Here is a 24943-nt window from a genome sequence, read left to right as displayed (position 1 = left end):
CAAAGTCTACACCCTCCAACAAAAGCCTCCTACATTGTTCTCCTCACTAGAATCTTCAAGCTTATGCTTAATGGATGAAATAAGACCCTGTCATCATTTAAAGTTAGAACTGGTGATTTCTAGCAACTGAGAGAGTAAGGAGGACATAAAAAAATAAAGTGTTACCAGCTGGGTGACTTGAGGATCAAACTGTAAACCGCATACTATGATTTATTTGTCTATAATATGGAGATAGCACATTACAGGGCTGTTATTCCTCATTAAAAACACCTAGGCAGGACTTGCCTGGTGGCACAGTGGTTAAGAATCCGCCTGCCAATGCAGGGGACACGGGTTCGAGCCCTGGTCTGCGAAGATCCCACGTGAGTCTGCGTGCCACAACTACTGAAGCCTGCGAGCCTAGAGCCCGTGCTCCACAACAAGAGAAGCCACCACAATGAGAAGCCCACGTGCCGCAACGAAGAGTAGCCCCCGCTCACTGCAACAAGAGAAAACCCGCACATAGCAACAAAGACCCAACGCAGCCAACAATAAAATTAATTAATTAATTTAAAAAAAAAAGAATCCGCCTGCCAATGCAGGGGACACAGGTTCGAGCCCTGGTCCGGGAAGATCCCACATGCTGTGGAGCAACAGCCCGTGTGCCACAACTACTGCCCACACACCTAGAGCCTATGCTCGGCAACAAGAGAAGCCACCACAATAAGAAGCCCGCAACGAAGAGTAGCCCCCGCTGACCGCAACTAGAGAAAGCCTGCACGCAGCAACGAAGACCCAACACAGCCAAAAATAAATATATATTAAAAAAAAAAAAACAGGCAGAATGAAACATCACTCCTTTACTACCTTCATCCTTCCTCCACACATACTTCTATTTAGCCAAAATCTAAGGTGGTTGGTCTTAAAAACCAGTCATTTCTTTTTTGAATAATGTGTTTTAAATGATGGGTTGCAATCAGAAGAATTTTAATAAGTATTATATGTCCTAGATCACATTGTAAAATAATACGTCAATTTGGGTGATGGTTAAACACTATTGTAGGGTAAATAAGATTATATTTAGAACCACAAGAGCAAAGGCACGTTGTAATTCCATGACATTGATGGACTCATTAACTGATGTGAGCCTTGGTTTCAGCCAGTGTTATGTGAAAGCAGCTATTATATATAAGTAACTCTCACATGGGCAAAGTTTTTATTCCAAAAAGATTGTACTTTTTTCTTCAAAAAACTTTATTTTTAGAGTGAGAACATGTCACTATTTTAAAATCCTGGTTCATTCAGGGTAAGTAGTCTTGGTACAGGATACAATTAAATCATGATATACTTCAGTGATTTCATACTGAGTCACATACTTAATATTAAGGCACATTGTACTCAATAAAAAAATAAGTGTTAAGTTCTTGAGCTTTTAAATTAGAATTTCATAAAGTGCTTTTCATAAAGTCTTATATATTATAGCAATTAAGTGTATATAATTTCATTAACAAAGGCACCTTGAAAAGTATTGGCACATGGCATTTTGTCTTGCCTCTTTTTTTTTTCTTTTTGGTAGTTTCAAAGTTTCTTCACGTCTTCTCTTCCATTTCATTTAAATTTTCTTTAATAACTCACCATCTGAACAGCGAGCCCCATTAATAAGGTGAACTTTAACTATCACTTTAAAGGTCAAGTTTTAGGCAGTTTTAGGAGTTTAGCAATTTCTTTACTGTACAAACTGATTCCTAATGATTTAAAGAAAATTATATTCGAGTGGCAAATTTGAACCAATAGACTAATTCTGAGTCCATGATTTGAGATGGTGTATTAAACACATGTTTTATCTTCAGGGTTTTCTGCTGTTTTCTCAGTACCATCTGGATATAAGTTGACAGCTGTCACAGGCATAATATTCACTTTATCCAACTGAAGAATTCCTCTGAAATAAAAAATTAAAGTAAGATAGGGTTACTTCGAGGTTATAATTAAATATATACCTGAGGTTAGGTAATTTTGCTTCATTTAGTTTATGATGGTTATATAAATCCTAAGTAAGTCCAAAGTTCACTTTAACCAAACTGATTGAGGGAACAGAAAGGAATAAGAGGAAGTTCTTTACCTGGTACTGTAGGAGATGACAGGGTAAGTTACAGATCTCCAAGGCAAACAGAGTCCTAGATTAGCACAAGTTGGGCAAAAAGACTAGGCCCAAGCATCTTTCTAACCAGTACTCCAGTGGAATACAACCTTAGATCTTTAGACAGCATTTCTCCTTCTGTTACTAAAGTACCTGACCAGGGAGATCTTAGGATTGGATCCAAAACCCTGTATTGCAAGCTCAGTATTACCCTAATCAGAATGTAAACAGAAGTGGGTTGTTTATAGACCTGAACAAGCTGATTCTGAAGTTCACAAGGGAGAAACTGCAAGAATAGCTGTAACTTTTTCTTAAAAAAGAACAATGCAGAGAAGAGACAGTTGCCCTAAAAAGCTAGCAGAGAATTTATTAAAAACACTATTTATTAAATTAAAACCATGCTACTGGCACAGGAATAGACTAGATCACTGGAAGAAGAGAGTCCAGAAATATGGGAATTTAGTTCATAATAAGGTAATATTCCAAGTCAATGGGCAATAGAACAATGGCCTCTCTGGGAAGCAAAATCAACTAGCTCAAACAATACACAAAAGTGATGGTAAAAACTAAGTTTTAAGGGGCTTCCCTGGTGGCGCAATGGTTGAGAGTCCGCCTGCCGATGCAGGGGACGCGGGTTCGTGCCCCGGTCCGGGAAGATCCCACATCCCGCGGAGCGGCTGGGCCCGTGAGCCATGGCCGCTGAGCCTGCACGTCCGGAGCCTGTGCTCTGCGACAGGAGAGGCCACAACAGTGAGAGGCCCGCGTGCCACAAAAAAACAAAAACAAACAAAAAAAAACACTAAGTTTTAAGAAAACAATGTAATTTTAAGATGGGAAAGGTCTATTTGAGAAAAAATTAAATCCCAGAAGCCATAAAGGGAAAACATGAATTGCCCTGACCCCAAATTTAAAATTTCTGTATGACACGGAATGCCATAAATAAAAGCAAAAGACAAATCATAGTCTGGGATTTAAAAATACACATATATCTGCAATACATATTATGTATGTATAACAGACAAAGGAGTCCTACATGTTAATGATTACAAAAGACAATACAATTGAAAAATGGGCAAAGGTTCTAAATAGGCATGTCACAGGAGAAATGTATATAGCTAAGCATCACAAAGATGCTAGACTTAGCTAGACCTAGACTAGTAAAGATGGTAGTAAGAAGAAAATGGAAATTAAAATGAGATTTTTGTCTACAGTATAGAAAGCAAAAAAGATTGCTATCAGGTGTTGAGAAGATGTTAAATACATATACTCTGACCCAGTAATTTCACCTTTTAGGACTCTATCCTACATAAATATACATGTGCAAAGAGATATATGAACATTTAAGAATATACACTAGAGCATTATTGGAAGTAACATGAAATTGGAAATTACCTAAATGTCTAATGGAGGAATGGTTATATTATGGCATAGCCATACTGTGAAACACTATGCAGCCATAAAAAGAGTAAGTCCATATATGTATTGATAGGAAAAGATCTTAAGCCCATGGTTACCAAGCTGCACTGAGACCCCTGGCATGACTCACAGAGGTGCTACAGAATATTTTAAATTTTCAAGACTTCTTCAGACAGAGAAAGAGAAATATCGTTTGATATCGCTTATATGCAGAATCTAAAAAGAAATGATACAAATGAATGTATTTACAAAACAGAAATGGACTCACAGACTTAGAGAATGAACTTATGGTTACCGGGGGGGAAAGGGTGGAGGGAAGGCACAGTTAGGGAGTTTGGGATTGACATGTACACACTGCTATATTTAAAAAGAATAACCAACAAGGACCTACTGTATAGCACAGGGAACTCCACTCAATGCTATGTGGCAGCCTGGATGAGAGGGGAGTCTGGGGGAGAATGGATACCTGTATATGTATGGCTGAGTCACTTTGCTGTGCACCTGAAACTACCACAACATTGTTAATTGGCTATACTCCAATATAAAATAAAAAGTTAAAAAATAGGGGCTTCCCTGGTGGCGCAGTGGTTGGGAGTCTGCCTGCTAATGCAGGGGACACGGGTTCGAGCCCTGGTCTGGGAGGATCCCACATGCCGTGGAGCAACTAGGCCCGTGAGCCACAACTACTGAGCCTGCGCGTCTGGAGCTTGTGCTCTGCAACAAGAGAGGCCGCGATAGTGAGAGGCCCGCGCACCGCGATGAAGAGTGATCCCCGCTTGCCACAACTAGAGAAAGCCCTCGCACAGAAACGACCCAACACAGCAAAAATAAAGAAATTAATTTAAAAAAAAAAAAGTTAAAAAATAAAATTCAAGACTTCATGTGTAATGCTAGCTTGAGGGTAGTTCACAATTTTAACATTAGATTTTACTACACATTCTTTTTTCAATGAAGTCTCATCTTTGCAAAGCTGGATTTGGGGCAGTTATTGTGATAAAAAGCAAATACAGTAAAAAAAACTAATGTTGAATGGGAAATGAGGGTGGCAGTGTCCAATCTGATTCTAAGATATGAGTATTGTGTAGTGCCCTGTAGGTACACAATCTCATTAGTAAGTTAAGAAATAAAAAATATTTTTTCTTTCGATTTTTTTTCTGGCCTAGGTAAGGGCACCAAGAAAAAATTCCTGGCACACTGAGTGCTATGAACCAAGAAAGTTTGGGAACCTCTGTTACAAGTGAGTAATACAATTTGTGGGACAGTTAAGAGTCTAGATTGATAAACAGTTATAAGTATCTAGTATACAATTACATCAATACACAGAATTTGGATAAAAGATGCATACCCAAACAGTTAACAATTACTACCTCTAGATACATGAATTAAAGGACAGGGAAGTGAAAAGGTACTTTTAACTTTCTGTATTGATAAAATTTCTACTACCAGAAAGAATCCTCAGTACAATTGCCAATGATAAAGTATATTGAAATTTTGGTTTTTAATTTTACATTGCATTTTTTCACACAGAGGAGCCCATGATAAATAAAACATTTGGTAAAAGAACAATTAAAAAATTTACAACACTGTTTTCTATGTAGCTTTGCATAATAAAGATCAAAAAAAAGTTCTGAGCTTCCTGGCAGTCAAAGGAAAAAGGAAGAAACTATTAAGTTATAGAATTTTCATTATCAGAAAGAAATGGGAAATGGGAATTCTCCAGGGGAAACACAAACTAAAAGGTGGGAGGGGCACTAATATTTCTTTACTCTCAGTTGCTCTGCTTGTATTACAACTTTGACCTCCAACAATCCTCTAAGGGAGGCATTAGTTCGTGTTACACATGAAGAAATGGAAAATTTGAAGACCTCTTGACAAGCAAGTGGAAAAAACGCAAATGTTTAAATTGGGTCTTTTAAAAAAATAAATAAATCCTATGGTCTTCTCCACATAGTCCAATGTAATTTAGCTAAGCCAAAAATTGTGGTCATCAGGCTTCCCTGGTGGCACAGTGGTTAAGAATCTGCCTGCCAATGCAGGGGACATGGGTTCGATCCCTGGTCCGGGAAGATCCCACATGCCGCAGAGCAACTAAGCCCGTGCCCCACAACTACTGAGCCTGTGCTCTAGAGCCCGTGAGCCACAACTACTGAGCCCGTGTGCCACAACTACTGAAGACTGCGCGCCTAGAGCCCATGCTCCACAACAAGAGAAGCCACTTCAATGAGAAGCCTGCGCACCGCAGTGAGGAGTGGCCCCCACTCGCCGCAACCAGAGAAAAGCTTGCGCGCAGCAAGGAAGACCCAGTGCAGCCAAAAATAAAATAAATAAAAAATTTTTAAAAATTGTTGTCATCTCTATTGAGATTTACTTCTAGTAAGACGACTAAAATGACTAGTTATTTAACTTGTAAAAATGCCAACAATAAATTCATTTTTAAATTTATAAAATAATTTCTTACAGTTAAAAAAAAATCAAGCTGTACAGAAGGGGAAAAAGTGAAGGTGTCTCCACTCCTGCTCTCATTCTCACTTATTAGACATAACATCTCCCTTGTCATTCTGGAAATCTTCTGTGCATTTATATACATATACAAGTACTTTTCTTTTACCCAAATTGGATGATACCATTAGGCAACTTTTTTCCCCATCTAATACATCTTGGACTTCTTCCTTTTATAAGCCACACAGAATCCCACTGCATGTGTGAACCATTAGCTACCAACCTCCACCTATAAACAGTTCAGAGGTTTCCTCTTTTGCTTTTGTTTTTTGTTACAAGCAGTGCTGCCATGAATATCCTGTTAGTCTTCAAAAATTTACTTCATTTTAAATTGATACTTTGGGGTTGAAAATAGTGAAGCCCTCTTGTTTCATTTCTTTCTTATTATACACATTGCCATTTTCCATTATAGAGATTTGTTTCCTTTCTCTCTCTAATAAACGAAGTTCTTACACAGCAGAGTTTGTCCTATCCACATATGAATTCCTAAGACAAGTGTCTTGACCATAATAGGTATCTAATAAATGTCTTTTAATTTTGCTAAAGTTGAAAGATGGGCTAGAAAAAAAAGATGTTATTTTCCCTCCCACTTCTCTTATCCTTCCTAATGTTTATATTTTCCACTCTGAAATAGAGTAAATACAACTACTTTTTAATCATTAAAAATACTAAAATTGATCCAAAATAAGAAATACTTACTTGTATTCAGAAACTGGGAAAAGCACCTTTAAGATGGTTATTACTATAACTGCTCCTATAATTCCAACCACCATGACATTCAAAAACATAAAGAATACTGGGAAAACACTACACCAGAACCTGCACAGATCTTTTCTGAACTTTTCCATCCACTGACACATCACCTTTAAAAAAAAAAGGGTTTTGATTAGACATGCAAGTTTCATTTGAGCTCTAAGAAACTTTAAAAATTATGTTCTAGTTTTGGGTGATGATAACATTATATACCTTGACTGTGGTGGTGGTTACATGGGTGTCTACACTTGTCAAAACTTACCTAACTGTACATTTTAAGTGGGTGCATTTTATTTTTAAATGTACCTCAAAGTTATTTACAATTTAAAAAATTATGCAAAACAGGCACAGAAATGTTGCTATACTTTACAATTATTTACACTGCTGTCTAACTGTAAACCAAGTGAAAATAACTGCTAATTGACAAGAAGGCTAGTCCACTTACATAAAATGGACCCGTCAACTATGTGTTTCCAATATTTGGAGGACAAGAGAAGGAGAGAGAGACAAGCATATCAGTCGCTTTTGAAACAGACGGGGCATTCACTGTGCACAAAACCTATTTCTATACTTAAACAGTGACAGAAGAAACTCAGGTGTGCTTTGATGGCATGGGCTTTGAAGAGTCTGCTCTCGGGCTTCCTTGCTCTGAAGAAGACGGGGCAGACGGTGAGGGCGCTAGAGTTCAGGCAGCACAAAGTGACCTGAGTTTCTCCAGCGACCCCATGTAAGCAGTCCTAACCTTCAGTGAGAACCTCTTCAAAGAATCATCTCTGGAATCCATTTTGACTAACCACAGATCCTGCTCATTTAAATGTAAATTATTCCGAGGGAGGGGCCTAGCTAACAGAGAGATTCCAGGATACTCTGTCTGAACCCAGAATATCTTCCCAGTCAGCAGTATAATGTCACTAAGAATATACAAGTCCTTAACAGGTGCCAGTGCGTATTTACATTTGCACCCATCTTATTTCAGTCCTCACAACAACCTGATGAGAAAGGCATCACTTTACGGACCTTTGCTGTACGGATAAAGGAAAAGGTTAGAGAGGCTAGGAACTTGTCCAAGGTGATACAACTAGTGAGTAGCAGAAGCAGGATTCAAACCTAGGCAGTCTGATTCCAGAAAGTACACTCTTAACCAAGTGTGCTTAGTCACTGCACACGGTCCTGAGGGGACCATGCATGTGTGTTTGTGTTAGAAGTCACAGAATAAACAGACAAATGGGGACATGAGAAAGACTCTGAACGGAAGATCCCAAACAAAATGAAATCGAATGCCTTAATCATCATTATCTGACTACATTACTAAGTGAAACTTGAAAAGGAAGACAGGAATACCTAAAAATATCACATTAAAACAGTGATGAGTTCATTATTAACAATATCCCATGGATCCAATCCTCATGGTTTCCACCTCATTTTAAATGATGATATTAATTTTCTTGACCATAACCATAAATGCTTGTAGTACGTATAAAGAGAACCCCAAATGCGTGATTTACCTTATACGAAGATGGAGGCTCTGCTCTGAGGGGAGTTTCAGGTAATTTGCCAGGTAAAGCGTCTTCATTTACAGTGGTTTCCACATTCCTGATAAGATACTGGCTGGTGGTCTGCAATGAACTAACACTTTCTCCTGAGGAGGAAAAGCCAGGTTACCAAAATGCTGGGCATATGCTGGTGTCTCTCCCACTAGTCCTAAGACTACTACACCAATAACCTTTCAGATAGCAAGAACAAACATTTTTCCATGGGAGAAAAACAAACGTTTGATTGTTTAGCTTTAAATGCCAGAAAGGAACCCCAAATTTAGACAGTTAAAAGGGAGCTACAGCAGTTATGATTCTGTCACATAGAAAGTCAAATTTTTTAAAGTTCTGTGTTTCAGTGGGAGAAATGGATACTTCCTCCTCTAAATGAACTTAAATGAATGACATTCTTATTATGTATTTTGTGATGATTACCCAGAGTAAGAGTAGATAGATGATTACAGCAAAATGTCACTCTGTAATCAGCATTGGTCACATTCTGCAAAGCCCTCAAATGGATATATAAAGCAATACATGTTATAAAGCATTTTTAAGAGAAGCTTACTTCGAAACATATTAATTATGATTAAAAAGTTACCAACTAAAGAAATAATTTCCTTAACACTTTAAATAATGGCATTTTAAAGTACCTTTTTTGGAGAGGTTGGGAAGGGTAAATAAAATGTCACTGTCTCGGGAGATCGAGTACAGCATGCTTTCTTCCAAAGGCAGGGTGTAGTTTGAATGTCTGAGTATTCCCTGATTCTTAACTAAAATATCTATTTCAGTAACGTCCTTCTGTTGAGCCTATGAGAAAATATAAGCAATTACTCTTTATTTTAAATAATGGCACAACCTGGTAAGAAACTAAAACTGAATTTTCCTCCCTGATTTCTGAAACTAAAAACCTTGTCCTAGTCACACACAATTCCTCTTTCTTTCCCCCCCCCACTTTAAGGCATTTAATTTGCAACTTTAAGCACACTCCTGTGTGCTCACTATTAGAGGCTCGCTCTCAGTTCCATTTCATTGACTTAGAGAGACTTAGCCAGAGGAAATGGCAGCAGAGCTACGAACCAAATTCTATCTCTTCACTTACTTGCTCTGTTTAATGATATTTACAGTATTTTAAAGTGATATAAACATGTATGAATAGGATCTTTTTTAAAATTAAGACTTCAAATGCTAAACAAGTAAAAAATTCTGAGTGATTGGATACACGCAACACTAACGTAACTTTTTTCCTTATTAAGTCAGAAATAAATAATAAAATAACTGAACACATGCATAGCACTGAGCGCGAATCTTTATAATTTAATTCTCAGTTAGTAACATACTGTCTTACTTGTTTTCCATCAATCTCTACTACCTCTTCTTGAACGACAATTAGTTGCAAACTGGAACCAGATGTCATAGGCCACTCATGAACTAAAATCCTTACACTGACAATTCCAGAATATCCTTTTTCCTCCAAATTTTCCAGATTTTCATTCTTCACTATAAAAGAAAAAGTAGTGACAGCTTTGAACAAAAATTGCCACCAAATCAGTTACTGCATTTGATTATTTTGATGACATTTACATGGAACGAGACAGTTGTATACCAATATCTTTGCCTTTCTTCATCTCTGACCTCATATTGAGGCTTCAGATCTATGAAAACAAAGACAACTTGACAAATCCTTACAATCCTTATACTCAGTTGAAAAGGGGAAAATGCGTGATGGCCTTTAGGTTTTGTACCGAACTCCACACTAGCCACATCCTTCCTATTCTTTTATATACATTGTCAATGAGGAACCGACAAGGCGTTAACTATTTACAAAGCAGGCTGGAAGACACAGACGATCCCATGTTTCAGCAAAGTGAGCACGTTCATCCATCCATTCATTCGTTCACAAAAGCCAGTGATAGAAGGGGCCCAAGCAGTAAGGACACTTGAGGCTTTTTCTCAATCGTGTCTCCAGTCAGCGACTCGTTACTGCTGGAGAGGTCAGGAATGGGGAAGAGGGTGGGAGTGCCCGTAATGACTCTCCACTAATGGACGACGGGGTAGGACCAGCTACCGGCCCTGATCCTCTCTAGCTGAGAAACCCCGCCCCACGATGGCGGTGACGGGGTGTGTCCGTTGCAGCTGGCTTATAAAGCCAAGAAAGTGAAAGAGATAGAAAAAGATAAATCAGTAGAAACCAACGAAACTGCCGCAAAAGAAGCATTTTGCTTCTGTTCCTCAAATGTTATTGTCTGAGAATTACTTGCCAAAAAGGAACCCAGATGGATATTCTGCATGCATATCCAGCTGTTTAAAGTGATGCTGTGCCTTTGTAGAGCTGTGCCCTTGATCTAGAACGCTCTCCATGGGCTTCCCTGGTGGCACAGTGGTTAAGAATCCGCCTGCCAATGCAGGGGACACGGGTTCGATCCCTGGTCCGGGAAGATCCTACATGCTGCGGAGCAACTAAGCCTGTGTGCCACAACTACTGAGCCTGCGCTCCAGAGCCCACGAGCCACAACTCCTGAAGCCCACGCGCCTAGAGCCTGTGCTCCGCAACAAGAGAAGCCACCGCAGTGCGAAGCCCGCGCACCGCAACGAAGAGGAGCCCCCCAACTCGCCGCAACTAGAGAAAAGCCCGCGCGCAGCAACAAAGACCCAACACAGCCAAAAATAAATAAATAAAATAAAAATTTTAAAAATGTTATAGAATGCTCTCCTTATTCACTCTCCTCCCATACATTTTTTTTTTCTCCCATACATTTTTAATAAACTCCTACTTGGGTAGTTCTAGATACCATATCCTTACAATGCTGAGTTCATGCCTTTTTTTTTTTAAGCACTAACTTTCTCGTAGTGTAGCTCTTAGTTTAGAAACCTGTCTCCTCAACTAGGCTGAGTTCTTTGAGAGAATGCATCAAGTTTATTGTTCTATAGCCTTTATGAATCAGTGATTCCACCCAGAATTATAAATACATAATTTAAAGTAAATATCCTATCATAAATTGTCAATAATGTTCAGACACCTGGTCTAGTGGTTCTAAATCCTAACTATGCATCAGAATCACCTGGGAACAGTATAGATGCCAGAGCCTCACTCTAATCTTAATAAATCAAAATCTCTGGGGGGTATAGACTAACATTTGTAATTTTTTAAACAGGTACAGATATTTTTATTGAGAAACAAGTGGCCTAACCCTTGGTCTCAATCTAAGTTCACAAACCTGTTCTTCCTTGACTTCTCTGTTTCTGTTAATAAACCCACCCTTCTCCAACCTACCAAGGACAGGAATTACTAGGTTACCTTTGACTTCTTCACCCTCATCCTCTGTATCCAGTCAGTCGCTTCCTTTGTATCTTCCAAAGTATCTCTTATATTTGTCCTTTCCGTCTCCACCTACCTCCCCACCCAAGGTCTAGTTCATTAGCTACTTACTATTACGATACTTACCTATTCTCCCCTTCCGTAATCCCTCCCCGCTTCAAACCATTCACACAACAGCACCAGATTAATCTTACCATGACATGGTTTTGATCATACAGTCTCCTTGTGCAAAGGCCTTCAGCAGCACCCCCGGGACCTCTTTGGTGGTTCTCTGCCTGGTCCTCCTTCTTCAGGCTCATTACAGTGTGCCCTCTCTCTAGTCTGCCTAACTGCCCTCACATCCTCTGAGGCTCCTAACTGGAAGACTTCCCTTCTCTCGTGGTCCATGTCAGTGTTTTCACTATTTACCCATCAGCCTCCCTCATGGAACAGTGGGCTCCGCGTCAGCCTAGTTGTATGCCCAAAGGCCAGTGCACTAGGACACAGATTCAATGCATGAGAAAATGCAGTCATATAAATACATCAAAGCAGGGACTCTTCAGACGCCAAAGCTGGTACTGCTGCTGTAGAATAAAACTAATAACAACAAAAGCCCTCCATATTCTGACTTTCCCTACTGAGGTAGACAGCTTTCCAAAATGGCTCTCAACGACCCTTGCCTTCCGACGTTCACACCCGTGTAACTGCCTCTTGCTGAGTGTGGGCTGGACCTAGTAACTTGTTTCTAACAAACGGAATACAGCAAAAGTGCTGGAACATCACTTGTGTGATTAGATTATAAAAGACTGTGACTTGTGTCTCGCCGGTATTCTCCCCCGACACTCTCTCTCGTCCTCTCACTGATAAAGCCAGCTGCCATGTTGTGAGATACTCTACAGAGAGGCCATGTGGCATGGAAATGAGGGAGGCCTCCAGCTAACATCTTGTGAGGAACGGAGGCCTCGATCCAACAGTTCACAAGCAACTACATCCTGTCCACAACCATGTGAGTGAGCTAGGAAGCGGGCCTTGCCAGTCGTGCCAGAGCCGGAGAACCCAGCTAAGCCAAGCTCAGATTCTTGACCTGCGAGAACTAGGAGATAATACTGACAAAGACTACTAACTTGGGGGTTAAATTGTTACACAGCAGTATAACTAATATATCTACAAAGAAGAAATTTTTTTGAAGAATTAAGGATAGAAGACTTTTTGTTGTAGTTGCATTTAATGTTTTAAAGATTCTTGTAACTGATAAGATAGGCTTTTACTTCCGCTTTCAAGGAAATAAACTCTGTGCAACTGGGATGACTAGAAAGATGACTATAACAAATAAAGCAGCCAGATTGCACTCCATGTCAAACTCCTAATAAATACAGCATCAGTGGAATATTATTCAAGCCAGTAACGGCACTTCTTTTCCTAGCTATGATGGATTAGCTCGCAGTACACCAACTCTCTCACTGAGAACCACTAGAAAACATGTAAAAATATAAACACGCAAACAGACACTCAAATCTGCACTAAAAAAATACTAAAGGGAATTCTTTAGGCAGAGGGAAAATAACCCCAGAGGGGAGCACTGATATTCAGGAAGGAATGAAGAGCAAATGGAAAGGGTAACTGTGAGGGTGAACATAAATGAACACTGCACTACGGAAAACCATTAAGTATAATTATGTTGCTTAGTGTTTAAGAACCCAAAGAGTTAAAATGCATGACAACAGCAACACAAAAGCAAAAAGGGGGGAATTCCCTGGCGGTCCAGTGGTTAGGATTCAGTGCTTTCACTGCCGTAGCCTGGGTTCAATCCCTGGTCGGGGAACTAAGATCCTGCAAGCCACGCGGCGCAGCCAAAAAGATAAAAATAAAATTTAAAAAAGCATAAAGGGAATCAACGGACTTTACATGTTCTAAGGGTCCTACATAGGTTGGGAAATAATAAAAGTACTAGTTAACTGATCTCAAGGGTAACCATTAAAAGAATAGTAAAATAATATAAAAACCAACAAGATAGAGGGAAACAATGAAACAAAAAGTAAATAACCCAGAAGAGGGCAAAAAGGAGAAGAAAAAGAAACAGAACAGGTGAGACACAAATAGGAAACAAATAATTAAGAGAGAAGATCTAAATCCAAATATATCAGTTATTACATTAATGTAAATAAATTAAAATTCCAACTAAAGACAGATTGACAGCCTGGATTAAAAAAAAAAGAAACCACAAGTATATGCTGCTTGTAAGACATTCACCTCAATTATAAGGACCCAGGAAGACTCAAAGAAGATGGAAAGATACCACAAAGCAATCCACGTCCCTCCCCCATACCTGGCCAAAAAGCAGTTATTGGTAAAATAATACAGATAAAGCTGATTTTAAGGCAAGAACATCACTAGAGATAAATAAGGACATATTATAATGATAAATGAGTGTATTCACCAGGAAGACATAACAGCTCTAAATATGTATGGATTTAGTAATATTGTGTCACAATATATAAAGCAAAAATTGACAAAACTGAAAGAACAGACAAATATACATAGTGGAGATTTAACATACCATTCTCAGTAATTGACAGGGCAAGCAAAGAAATAAACAAAAAAATCAGTAATTCCATAAAGGATTGAACACGATTAACAAATTTGACCTGACATATATAGAACATCATATCCAACTAATTACATAATTAACTTTTTTTCAAGTACACACAGAAAGCAACATTTACTAAAACTGACCATCTGCTAAGCCATACAGCAATTCTCTAACTTCAAAGGGTTAAGATTATACAGATTATATCTCTGATGATAGAGGTGGAATCAGTAAAAAAAAAAAAAAAAAAAAAAAACTCAAAATGTTTGAAAATTAAGCAATATGCTTCAAAATGACCCACAGGATAAGGAAATATTACAGTAAATAATTAGAAAACACCACGAATGGAATGATAATAACGATATACAATGAATTAAGTATAGGATACAACTGCTCAGAGAAACATTTACTGCCTCAAATGCATATATTAAAACAGGTTATAGTAATACTATACAAATTTTTCATATCCTTTATTTCATTCAAATAATGGCACATTCCAATGTAACATATTTGCTTGTCTTTAAACAACTCAAGATTTTAAAAGGTTAAAAAGGAAAACATTATATGGACATAAAGGTGGAAGAATCAGAAAGACAATTCACTTTTCTCTTTATTTTTTACAACTGTGATAAGTACTCCTCTGAAGATTTTGTCTCTTGCTTGTAAATCTCCATTTACTACCTCCAGGCACATTCTTACATTGTTATCAACCTACCAGACATGAAGTTCCAAGCAATGCCAATCTCATGACAGAGGAAATGTGAATATGCCAGAAATAACCAATATAAAGTAGGAAAAGAGTACACACAAGTGTTATTATATACTCTAGTAATGATGTGTAGTATTAATTTGAAATGGAAATATATAACATCAAAGAATTGTGTTTCACTAATTTAGTATTATTAAAAACAGAACAATTACGGAAGTAATTTAGCAGTACTTACCTATCAAAGTCTGACAGCTTATTCGGGTTACACCACTATTTACAGGGAAGTCATTTACATATACCTGTCCACTCTCATAGGTTATGTTAAGAACAACCTTAAAATAAAGCAGCATATACATTAATTCCAATGGTTTACAAATGATGACAAACTCTTCATGTCAAAAATACATTATCTAACTAAATTGGATATATAGATAAAAAAATAAAATAGGCTGCATGATACTTAGCTAAGTGATATAATATAAACATAACCAAAAGAGACAAACCTGTTCTTTAGATACCTCCCCATCATCTTTCAGGGTAGTTACATTAATTCTGATGCTGTCCTGCAAAACAAATATACAAATTGGGCAGGTATGCGTCTCACAAACTGAGAATAAGTCAGTTCTTTTTCTTCTCCCCTCAGTTATACTTATTGTATGATCACTTATGGCAACATTAAAAGAACACTTTTAAAAACTCATCAATTTCATCCTTACAGCCTTTTAAATACCCTTCACAATTCCAATTTTTTTATAAACTATATACTTTTCCACTTAATTATGAAATATATCACATATCTGAGCATATAAAATGCAAATACAGAGTTTAAAAGAAAAAATTAACACTCACATACTTACTACCTAGGTTAAAAACTAGAATGTCATCCACACCTTAGAAGTCCCCTGCATGACCTTTTCTGTCACGTTCCCCTCATGCCCCTCAGAAGGAATCCCTATATTGTCTTCTATGTTAACATTTCTTGCTTTTCTTTATAGTTTAACTACCTGTATTATCTCTCTCTAAACAACACATTGTTTAGTTTTATCTGTTCCTGAACTTTATATGAGTGGAATAATATTATAATGTATTCTTCTGGAACTTCTTTCATTTAAAATTGTTATGTATGCAGCTGTAGACATTTATTTACAGCATTGTGTAACATGCCATCAAATTGTTACCGATTTACTTAACTGTTCCCTATCAGTGGACATTTGAAATGTTTCCAACTCTATTGTTTTTGTATACAAAGTTTCTCTAACCCTTCTTACATGTGTCCCCTAGTGCCCATGGACAAGGACTTTGAGTGCACAATCAGTTTCAGTGCCTCTCAAGGTCTGCTCAAAAGCACTCTACTCAAATATTTAAGTTTATTCATGACATGCTTACTACAGACAAGAAAGCATTATTCTAAGTAATCAGGGTCACAGGAACTATAATTTGTTATCTGTAAATCAAATTCTTTCCTAAATGTATTCACAGACAGACATTGTTATTGTAGAATGAAAACAAGACTCCTCTTAAATACTTTTTTTGTGAGGGTATTCTTAATTTTGAAAAGACAAAAATTATTCTAAACATCAAACCAATATACAAGTGTATTTCTTGGTACTGTGAGCAGCTCCAATACTTTATGTATTTCTAACAAATGAGAGACTAAGACTGAGTGATTTTATGAGATTGGCTTGATTCCTGGGACAACCTGAGGAACAGGATTCTAACATGTAAATTCATACCATTTATTCAGGATGACTTTGGTACACTTCCCAACTCCCATAGGAGCCCAGGAAGCTTTAGGACTAGTGATTCCTCAGATCCAGCCTGGCTTTCTCCAGGCCCACCCTTATCTAGAATTAAGTGTGGGCTAGAACAAATAAACTCATCTTTAGAACAAACTAACATTCAATAAATCATCAAGTTGGTGGCTGTATTGTTTTATGCCCAAATTCCAGCCAAGAATTCATTCCTCTTTTCAAACTAGAGGATCTGTTTGAAAACTGTAGACTAGTGTTCTTCTAACAGCCCAGAGATAACCCTCCACTCATGGTGTTCTGAGAAACCTTTTTATAGCTTCTGCCTTTCAAGTAGAGAACATACACTATATTGTGAGTAATTTATTGCACTTACATACATCATTTGCCCAGTAGAAATATGCAGTTTGTAAAAGACAATTAACAGACTGTATAGCACACTATATTTTCCAGAAAACTAACTTCAATTAAATTCCTTTTCATCCTCTTGAATGATTTCATATCGGGGGAAACTCTCATCCCTTACTGCCTCCTGACCCAAAGTTCAGAGCCACCATATTTCTTGTTCTTCCTGAGAGCCTCTGACTGAACTGGAAGTTCAGGCTTGTCAGCCAGGGCAGTGTATGCTTAGAAAGTGAGTAGCAGAGCTGAAGTTTCTCCCCACTCATTTCAATTCTCCTCTAATTCCTTCACTCACAAATGCCCATCAGACACAAAATGGCTTCCTAAGGACAAAGGTAATAGATACCTGGTTTAAAATAAGTCTGAGGGAAATACATGAAATACTTACACATATAAGAAAATAAGTGTCCTCTGGATGCCTCCCTCTCTTTGGTGACCAAGTCATTTAAATATTAGAAGAATGTACTGTAAATTTTTTTTTAATTTCACAATCTTTGTAACAATTTTTTCCCCAATTTTTTTTAATTTCACAATCTGTGTAACCTCAACTTCTGACAACTACATATGTAAACAAAACATAAGATGCGGGACTTCCCTGGCGTCGCAGTGGTTAAGAATCTGCCTGCCAATGCAGGGGACACGGGTTCGAGCCCTGGTCCGGGAAGATCCCACATGCTGCGGAGCAACTAAGCCCATGCACCACAACTACTGAGCCTGCGCTCTAGAGCCAGAGAGCCACAACTACTGACCCCACGTGCCACAGCTACTGAAACCCGCGTGCCTAGAGCCCGTGCTCCACAACAAGAGAAGCCACTGCAATGCGAAGCCCGTGCACTGCAACGAAGAGTAGTCCCCGCTCACCGCAACAAGAGAAAGCCCGCGCTCAGCAACGAAGACCCAATGCAGCCAAAAATAAATAAATAAATTTATTTAAAAAAAAACAACAGAAAAATGCTTATAACACAATAAATATGAGTCACTGAAGAGATACAAGGAGAATTTTTCTGACTTCAACCAGTTTTCTTACAGTTAGGTCAGGCTGGATACAAAGATGAACAAATGAACAGATGTGTGATAAAGCAAGTATAGTAAAACATAAATGGTAGTCTAAGTTGGCATTATTCAATATGGTATCCACTAACTACATGTGGCTATTTACATTTAAGTTAATTAAAATTAAATAACATTGTAAAAACTCAGTTCCTCAATCACACTGGCCACATTTCAAATACTCAGTAACCACAGTAGTCTAGTGGCTACTGTAACGGAGAGAGCAGACATACACCATCACTGCACAAAGGTCAACTGGACAGCTCCTATCAAATGTGCATGACCACTGTAAAATTCTTTCAAATGTTCTGTACATTTGAAATTTTTCACAATAAAACTTTGAAAAAGTTTTAGATCAAGAGGCCTCAGTTTCCCATGTACACCTTTCCAAGGAATGAGATTCTCCTTCCAGTTGCACACCATTCATTTAACCTATGAAATTCTGAGTGTAGATCTGGACTTTCCAAGAGTAGAAAGAAGTCATAAGGAGAACTGAAATGATGAACTCACTAAGAGCCCCACGGTGTGGTGTATTTTCAGCTTGCAGTCTAAATGCATTTTTTTTCATATTATAGGAACAGACTCAAATGTCTTTCGGGTTCATAAATAACTATGATCAATCTTTAAAATCTGGAAAAGGGGAAAACAATGTCTCTATTTCCAGAACTCTAGGAATTATTTCATTTTTATTTGGTCTCTTGATCTCACATCCATATTTTTGAACAGCTGCAACTGTGGTCCACATACTTCAGATATAAGTGGTTCTTAGAGCTTGGGATGCTGTGGCTTCTTGGAATGTGCCAAGAGAACTGAAACTAAGATATGCTATTATTCTACCCAGGAAGGGTAAGGTCATAACTCTCAAACACTGAAAGTAAAAAAGTGACATTTATGGTGTCATTCACCCCTGAATTTTGAGCATTCAAGTCTTGATATAGTAAGAAAAGGCGCACCTATGTTGTTTCCTTTCATTCTGGGAAAATCGCATTTTAAAGTCTTCAGGCGCTTCCCTACCACACACTGAATTAATGAAAAGCAAATACTGGTTAATTCCACCCGGCCAAAGCAATAAGAACCATCCACCCTTCAGGACAAGCATGCAGTGGTCCCTAAACTTGAGCCGACCTCGGAATCACCTGGAGGGCTTGCTGCAACAGACTGCTGGGTCCCTACCCTAGAGCTTCTGATTAGCGCGTTTCTGCCAGGTTCCCAGGGGATGCTGGTGCGTCTGGTTCCACAGCGCTCGAAGATCCACTCCTCTAACAACTCCCGCCAAAGGGACGACGTCGGGGTCAGCGTTGGCCTGCAGCCTCCCTCCCTCTCCGGCCCAGCGACCCGGCTGGCGTGCGCCCGAAGACCTGCACGCTGGGGGAAGGCATTCCTTCCCGCCGCCGGCCGGGGCAGACAGGTGGCCCGGAAACGCTCGCGCTCGCTCTCAACTGAGCAACTTCCACATTTCCCCAGCACTTCAACACTGCCTCGCCCCAGAGCCCGGCTCTGAAGGCGCCATTACAAAAGGCTGAGATCACTAGTGATCCGCTACTTTCGACGGCACACCCCCATCAGGACTGCAACTGCCTGGACTGCCGCAACAATCGGTTTCGCTGCGCCGCGCTGAACCTCACACAGAAGAGCCTCTTTTGCGCTCTCGCCTCCCCCATCCCCTGCCGCCTCCATTTCCTTGGCTGCTTCTCCCCACTCTCGCTTTGGGGGCCCGGCCCCCAGCCCACGGCCTGCCCGCCGGAGGTGGGAGGCGTCGATGGGGACGCCGCAGTCCCACGTCCCCGGTCCCGGCTTCTCCCGAGGATCCCGGCAGAGCCGCGTCCGCCGTGCCCTACCTTCGGGGCTCGGGGCAACAGCGGCGGCTCAAAGGTGCCCGTCGTCAGCCACCCGGTGACTGGCAGGGCCGCGACGATGAGCAGCCGGAGGGCGAGCGGCGCCCGCGGAGCGCCTTCCATCTTGGACAGGCCGGCGGCGGGCGGCGCGGGTGGGGGGGCGGCTGGAAGGCGAGGGCCGAGCTGGCCCGAGGGGCAGGTCCTTTCGGAGGGGAGGGGATTGGAGGGGCGGGGCGGGGCGTGGCGGGGGGCGGGGCGTGGCGGGGGGCGGGGCGTGGCGGGGGCGGGACCCGGAAGGCTCCGAAAGCAGCGGAGGTCTAGGCCTCCGGGCCGCGGAGCAACGTTCGGGGGCGGAATCAAGTCAACAGGTCTGATTTCGTCATTAGACCGTCACTCTGATTTGGAGACAGTTTCCTCACCTAAAAGAGTGTAAACATTTTCATTGCCATTACTTTTGAATTAGTATATACTGTATGTGTACATAGGTATGTCTCTGTGTGTATATATTTACATATATCTACAAATTGTAAATAGTGGTAATGTATCAGAACACTGTTGTACATGAAAATAAGGTATATCACGTTTAGAGGGGCAGATTTATTAAATCGGTACTTCTCACCTTTGTTGCACTTGGTAATTGCCTGAGAACTTTTAAACATTACTGATTTTGGTATCTTCCGGGACACCTGAGTTTCTGATTTACTTTGTCTGGGCAGCTGCCTGGGCACTGGTAGTTTTTAAAGTTCCCCAGTGATTTACTGTGACCCAGTTGAGGATCAACCCGGCATTAAGTTCAACACTCAGCGGATCGCTGGAGACGCGAGGGAACAACACTCCACTGGAAGCCAGGCCACCTGGGTTCTCAGGACTTTTCTAGTGAGCTTATTAATCTATAAATTGAAGATGATAGATTTTCTTCCTTCTTTCAGATTAAAAAAAATTTTTTTTGATGAAACCCCTCTAAAGCAAATATGAAATGAAATGAAAGAAACCCCATTTAAAATAAAGTCTGGAGCTTCCCTGGTGGCGCAGTGGTTAAGAATCCGCTTGCCAATGCAGGGAACATGGGTTCGAGCCCTGGTCCGGGAAGATCCCACATGCCGCGGAGCAACCAAGCCCGTGCACCACAACTATTGAGCCTGCGCTCTAGAGCCTGTGAGCCACAACTACTGAAGCCCGCGTGCCTAGAGCCCGTGCTCTGCAACAAGAGAAACCACCACAATGAGAAGCCTGCGCACCGCAACGAAGAGTAGCCCCCGCTCGCTGCAACTAGAGAAAGCATGCGCACAGCAACGAAGACCCATCGCAGCCAAAATTAAATAAATAAAATAAATTGATTTTTTAAAAAAAGAAAAATAAAGTCTTGGAGATGGGGGGAGAGAGAATAGGATGTAGGCAGTTAAAAGGTACAACATCCAGTTATAAGATAAATAAGTTATAAGATAAATAAGTACTAGGGATGTAATGTAAAACATGATAAATATAGGCAACACTGCTGTATGTTATATACGAAAGTTGTTAAGAGAGTAAATCCTAGGAGTCTCATTACAAGAAAAAAATTTTTTTCCTATTTCTTTAATTTTGTGTACATATGAGATGATGGATATTCATTAAACTTATTGTGATAATCACTTCATGATATATGTAAGTCAAATCCTGCATGCCGGCACTGTGTGGCAAAAAAAAAAAAGCAAAAACTACTGATCCCATTGTTTTTATTATTCTCACACTCAGAAGTTGAATTCCTCTTTTTCTGTAATCCAAAAGCAGGCTTGGCACCAAAGAGAAGTCAGGGACAAAATCTGTATCTGTTTCCAATTTCTGGGAGAGAGTGAATCACTGCATTTCTATTGCAACACAGTCTACTCCATTATTTTCCAGAGTTGCTCAACTACACATTTTTGAACTTCCTGAAGACCCCCAGGAGATGGTAAAAAGGAAATCAAGAAAGATATTCCTTTTACATCTCCAGAGCCATTTACACATTTTACCTTATATTTCTCCTAAGATATTTTAAAACTGCTTTTACTGTACCCTTATTCTCTGTGTATTTATAGAGATTAAGTTTTTTGCCCTGAGTTACAGGATACTAAGTGATGGAGCTGTGGTTTTTAATCCTGATATTCTGAATTAATGCATTCTATTGGTTCATAGAAGTTTTTTAAAAAGTAAAAGTCATAATTTTCTTTGTTTTTATATGTTTATAGAGATTATTACAAAGTGTTCCGTTCAGTTGACTTTCTAAGAACATGATATGGGTTGAGAGAAATGAAGAAACAGGAAATTGTGGGAGATCTTTGCCTCTTTCTCCACCACAACTGTAGCCAGAGGGGCCCCAGGACAAAGAGGCCGTCCCTGCTTTCTGCTCCCCCAGCTAACTGATTCCAACAACCTGAAAGCATGCAGAGACATCTGTGTCCAAGGATGTTAAATTAATTGTAAATCAGTGTTTGATTTGTATTCTGATAAAAATTCTGGAAATAAAAGATTAAAATTAACATCCAAAATATTTAAAAATACTATGCGATTTCAAAAATATAGGACATCTGTGATAAATATTGCAGGAAATATTCAATGGTGGAGGTAGAAATCCTTTTGAGAGTCTATTTAGGGATGATTTCATATTCAGTAACACAGCTAAGTAGGTAATGTTTTGTGGTAACCCTGCATTTTTTTTTTTTTTTGATTTTTTAAAAGACTTTTTTGGGGGTTTGTTTTTAAAGAAACTGCATACATCATTAGAAACAAACAATAACTTAAATACCATTCAGTTTCTGTATGTACAAAACCTAGGCCATAGAGATCCAGTTTAATTGGTATTCTATTTACACTGTCTTCCTCATACAGCTGTTGTCTGTTAAAGCAGAACACAGGAGAGTGCTCTGATACAAAGACAAGCTAAGTACAGACACCCGGGCAGCAAAAGCCTGCATTTTTATTTGTCTTCTTTGAACTTTTAAGACTTTTTTAGGAATGGAAGGGGCCTCCATGTGGAAGCAGAAGCAGATTGCAGGATGTCTCTTCTCCGCCTTCATTGGGCTTCCAGTGTTTGGGAGTGCATTTTCTTCTTTTGAGTCAAGCTTCACTCTATTTGAGTCCCTAGAACACAGGAGGTGCACTTTATCATCTTCTACCTCATTTGGTGGCAAAATTATGGGCAACTTCATAATCTATATGTATTAACTAAATTTTCTTATTTTCTGTATTCTGGATGCTCTGTGGTCTGGGGCCTGGCTGACCCAAGAGAGACTCCCAGGGCTAAGCTAATTTCTAGAGTTAGTAAACTGCTCCCCTGTGAGCCTACCTTTCATATGTAAACCAACCAATCCAGAATGTATACTCCAGATCACCTCCACTATCAGGCTTTTATTAAACTCCAGGAGGCAATATTTCTCTGCCCTAATCATCCCAGGGCCAAGTACCAGAAAACTAGAGATAGCCTCCAAACCCCAGAGCCCACTGAAATTATTCAAACCAGCCAATGCTAATCCTGCTTATGCTGCCTTGTCTTGCCTTCTCCAAAGAAACCCCAGTAAAGACTTCTGTCTATGCTTTCCTCTTGCTCCTTCTACCTCCTGACCCACCCTGGTGCTTTCCTGGGTGGTCCCCCCTCCTCTTGGGATCTGTTGTCCTCACCACGTGTGAATAATACTAAAACCCACATTTCAAAACATTATACCAATATCTTCTGAAAAGGTCATACTAAAATAATCACAATAAAGAAAGAGCAGTTAGTCATGGAAGCAACCTAAATGCTCATCGACAGATGAATGGATAAAGAAGATGTGGCACATATATACAATGGAATATTACTCAGCCATAAAAAGGAACGAAATTGGGTCATTTGTAGAGACGTGGATGGACCTAGAGACTGTCATACAAAGTGAAGTAAGTCAGAAAGAGAAAAACAAATATCGTATAGTAACGCATATATGTGGAATCTAGAAAAATGGTACAGATGAACTGGTTTGCAAGGCAGAAATAGAGACAGATGCAGAGAACAAACGTATGGACACCAAGGGGGGAAAGCGGTGGGGTGGGGGGAGGTGGTGTGATGAATTGGGAGATTGGGATTGACATACATACACTGATGTGTATAAAATTGATGACTAATAAGGACCTGCTGTATAAAAAAATAAATAAAATTAAATTAAAAAATAAAATGGCAAAAGAAAAAAGAAAAGAAAGAGCAATTAAAGTCTTTGACAAGGACAGGCAGACGAAGAAGCAGGTGAAGATTGCTTCCAGAGAGGGCGGAAGGTCCTGCTTTCCAGCCAGTCAAAATGTTCTCAAAAGCCCCTGGATCTAAGCCCCTGCTATAGTAAGTTTAAGATTTTTATATGAGTGGGGTTGGATAGGAGTGGAAGCTTACTATCTCAGGGGACTCAATATTTAGAGATAATCATGGAAAATGTAACCATAAAACCATAAAATATGTTAAGTGGTATGTATGTAAAATTTAATATTTAGGACTGTTTATCTTTTGAACCACTTAAGTAAAAGTTGAAAAATGGTAAATCTTTTTTTCTGTATACACACTTTTTTTTTTAGAGCAACTTAAGGTTTAAAGAACAATTGAGGAGAAATTATGGGGAGTTCCTATGTACCCTCTCCTCCATCTCCCAGTTTCCCCTATTATTAACATATTGAATTAGTCTGGTACATTTGTTACAACTGATAAACCAATATTCATACACTATTATTAACTAAAGTCCATAGTTTATAATAGGGTTCACTCTTTGTGTCGTACAGTTATTCAGGGTTTGGCAAATACATAATATCCACCATTATAGCATCATACAAAATAGTTTCACTGCCCTAAAAATCCCTGTGTTTCAACTACTCATCTCTCCCTCATTCTGCCAGAAACTTGGCAACCACTGATCTTTCTACTGTTTACATAATTTTCCTTTATCATAAAAGGAATAGATGTCATATAGTTGGAATTACACAGTATGTAGCTTTTCCACACTGGCTTCTTTCACTTACCAATATGTATTT

General features: G+C 39.4%; 1 protein-coding gene across 1 annotated transcript; it reads right to left on the bottom strand.

Annotated features, from left to right (window-relative positions):
* Positions 1-1215: 1215 nt before the first annotated feature.
* On the bottom strand, positions 1216-20065 carry GINM1 (glycosylated integral membrane protein 1; the record flags this gene model as incomplete). Its single annotated transcript, XM_079716639.1, has 8 exons — positions 1216-1918; positions 6731-6894; positions 8290-8420; positions 8967-9123; positions 9662-9813; positions 15143-15239; positions 15411-15470; positions 19946-20065. 8 exons carry the CDS (start codon positions 20063-20065, stop codon positions 1807-1809), a joined length of 993 nt encoding a protein of 330 aa, XP_079572765.1. The 3' UTR covers positions 1216-1806.
* Positions 20066-24943: the final 4878 nt, after the last annotated feature.

Source organism: Hyperoodon ampullatus (genome assembly GCF_949752795.1).
Source record: "Hyperoodon ampullatus genome assembly, chromosome: 12".
Taxonomy (NCBI): Eukaryota; Metazoa; Chordata; class Mammalia; order Artiodactyla; family Ziphiidae; genus Hyperoodon; species Hyperoodon ampullatus.
Note: the sequence above shows the minus strand (reverse complement) of the source record. Positions and strands in the feature narration are given on the sequence as shown.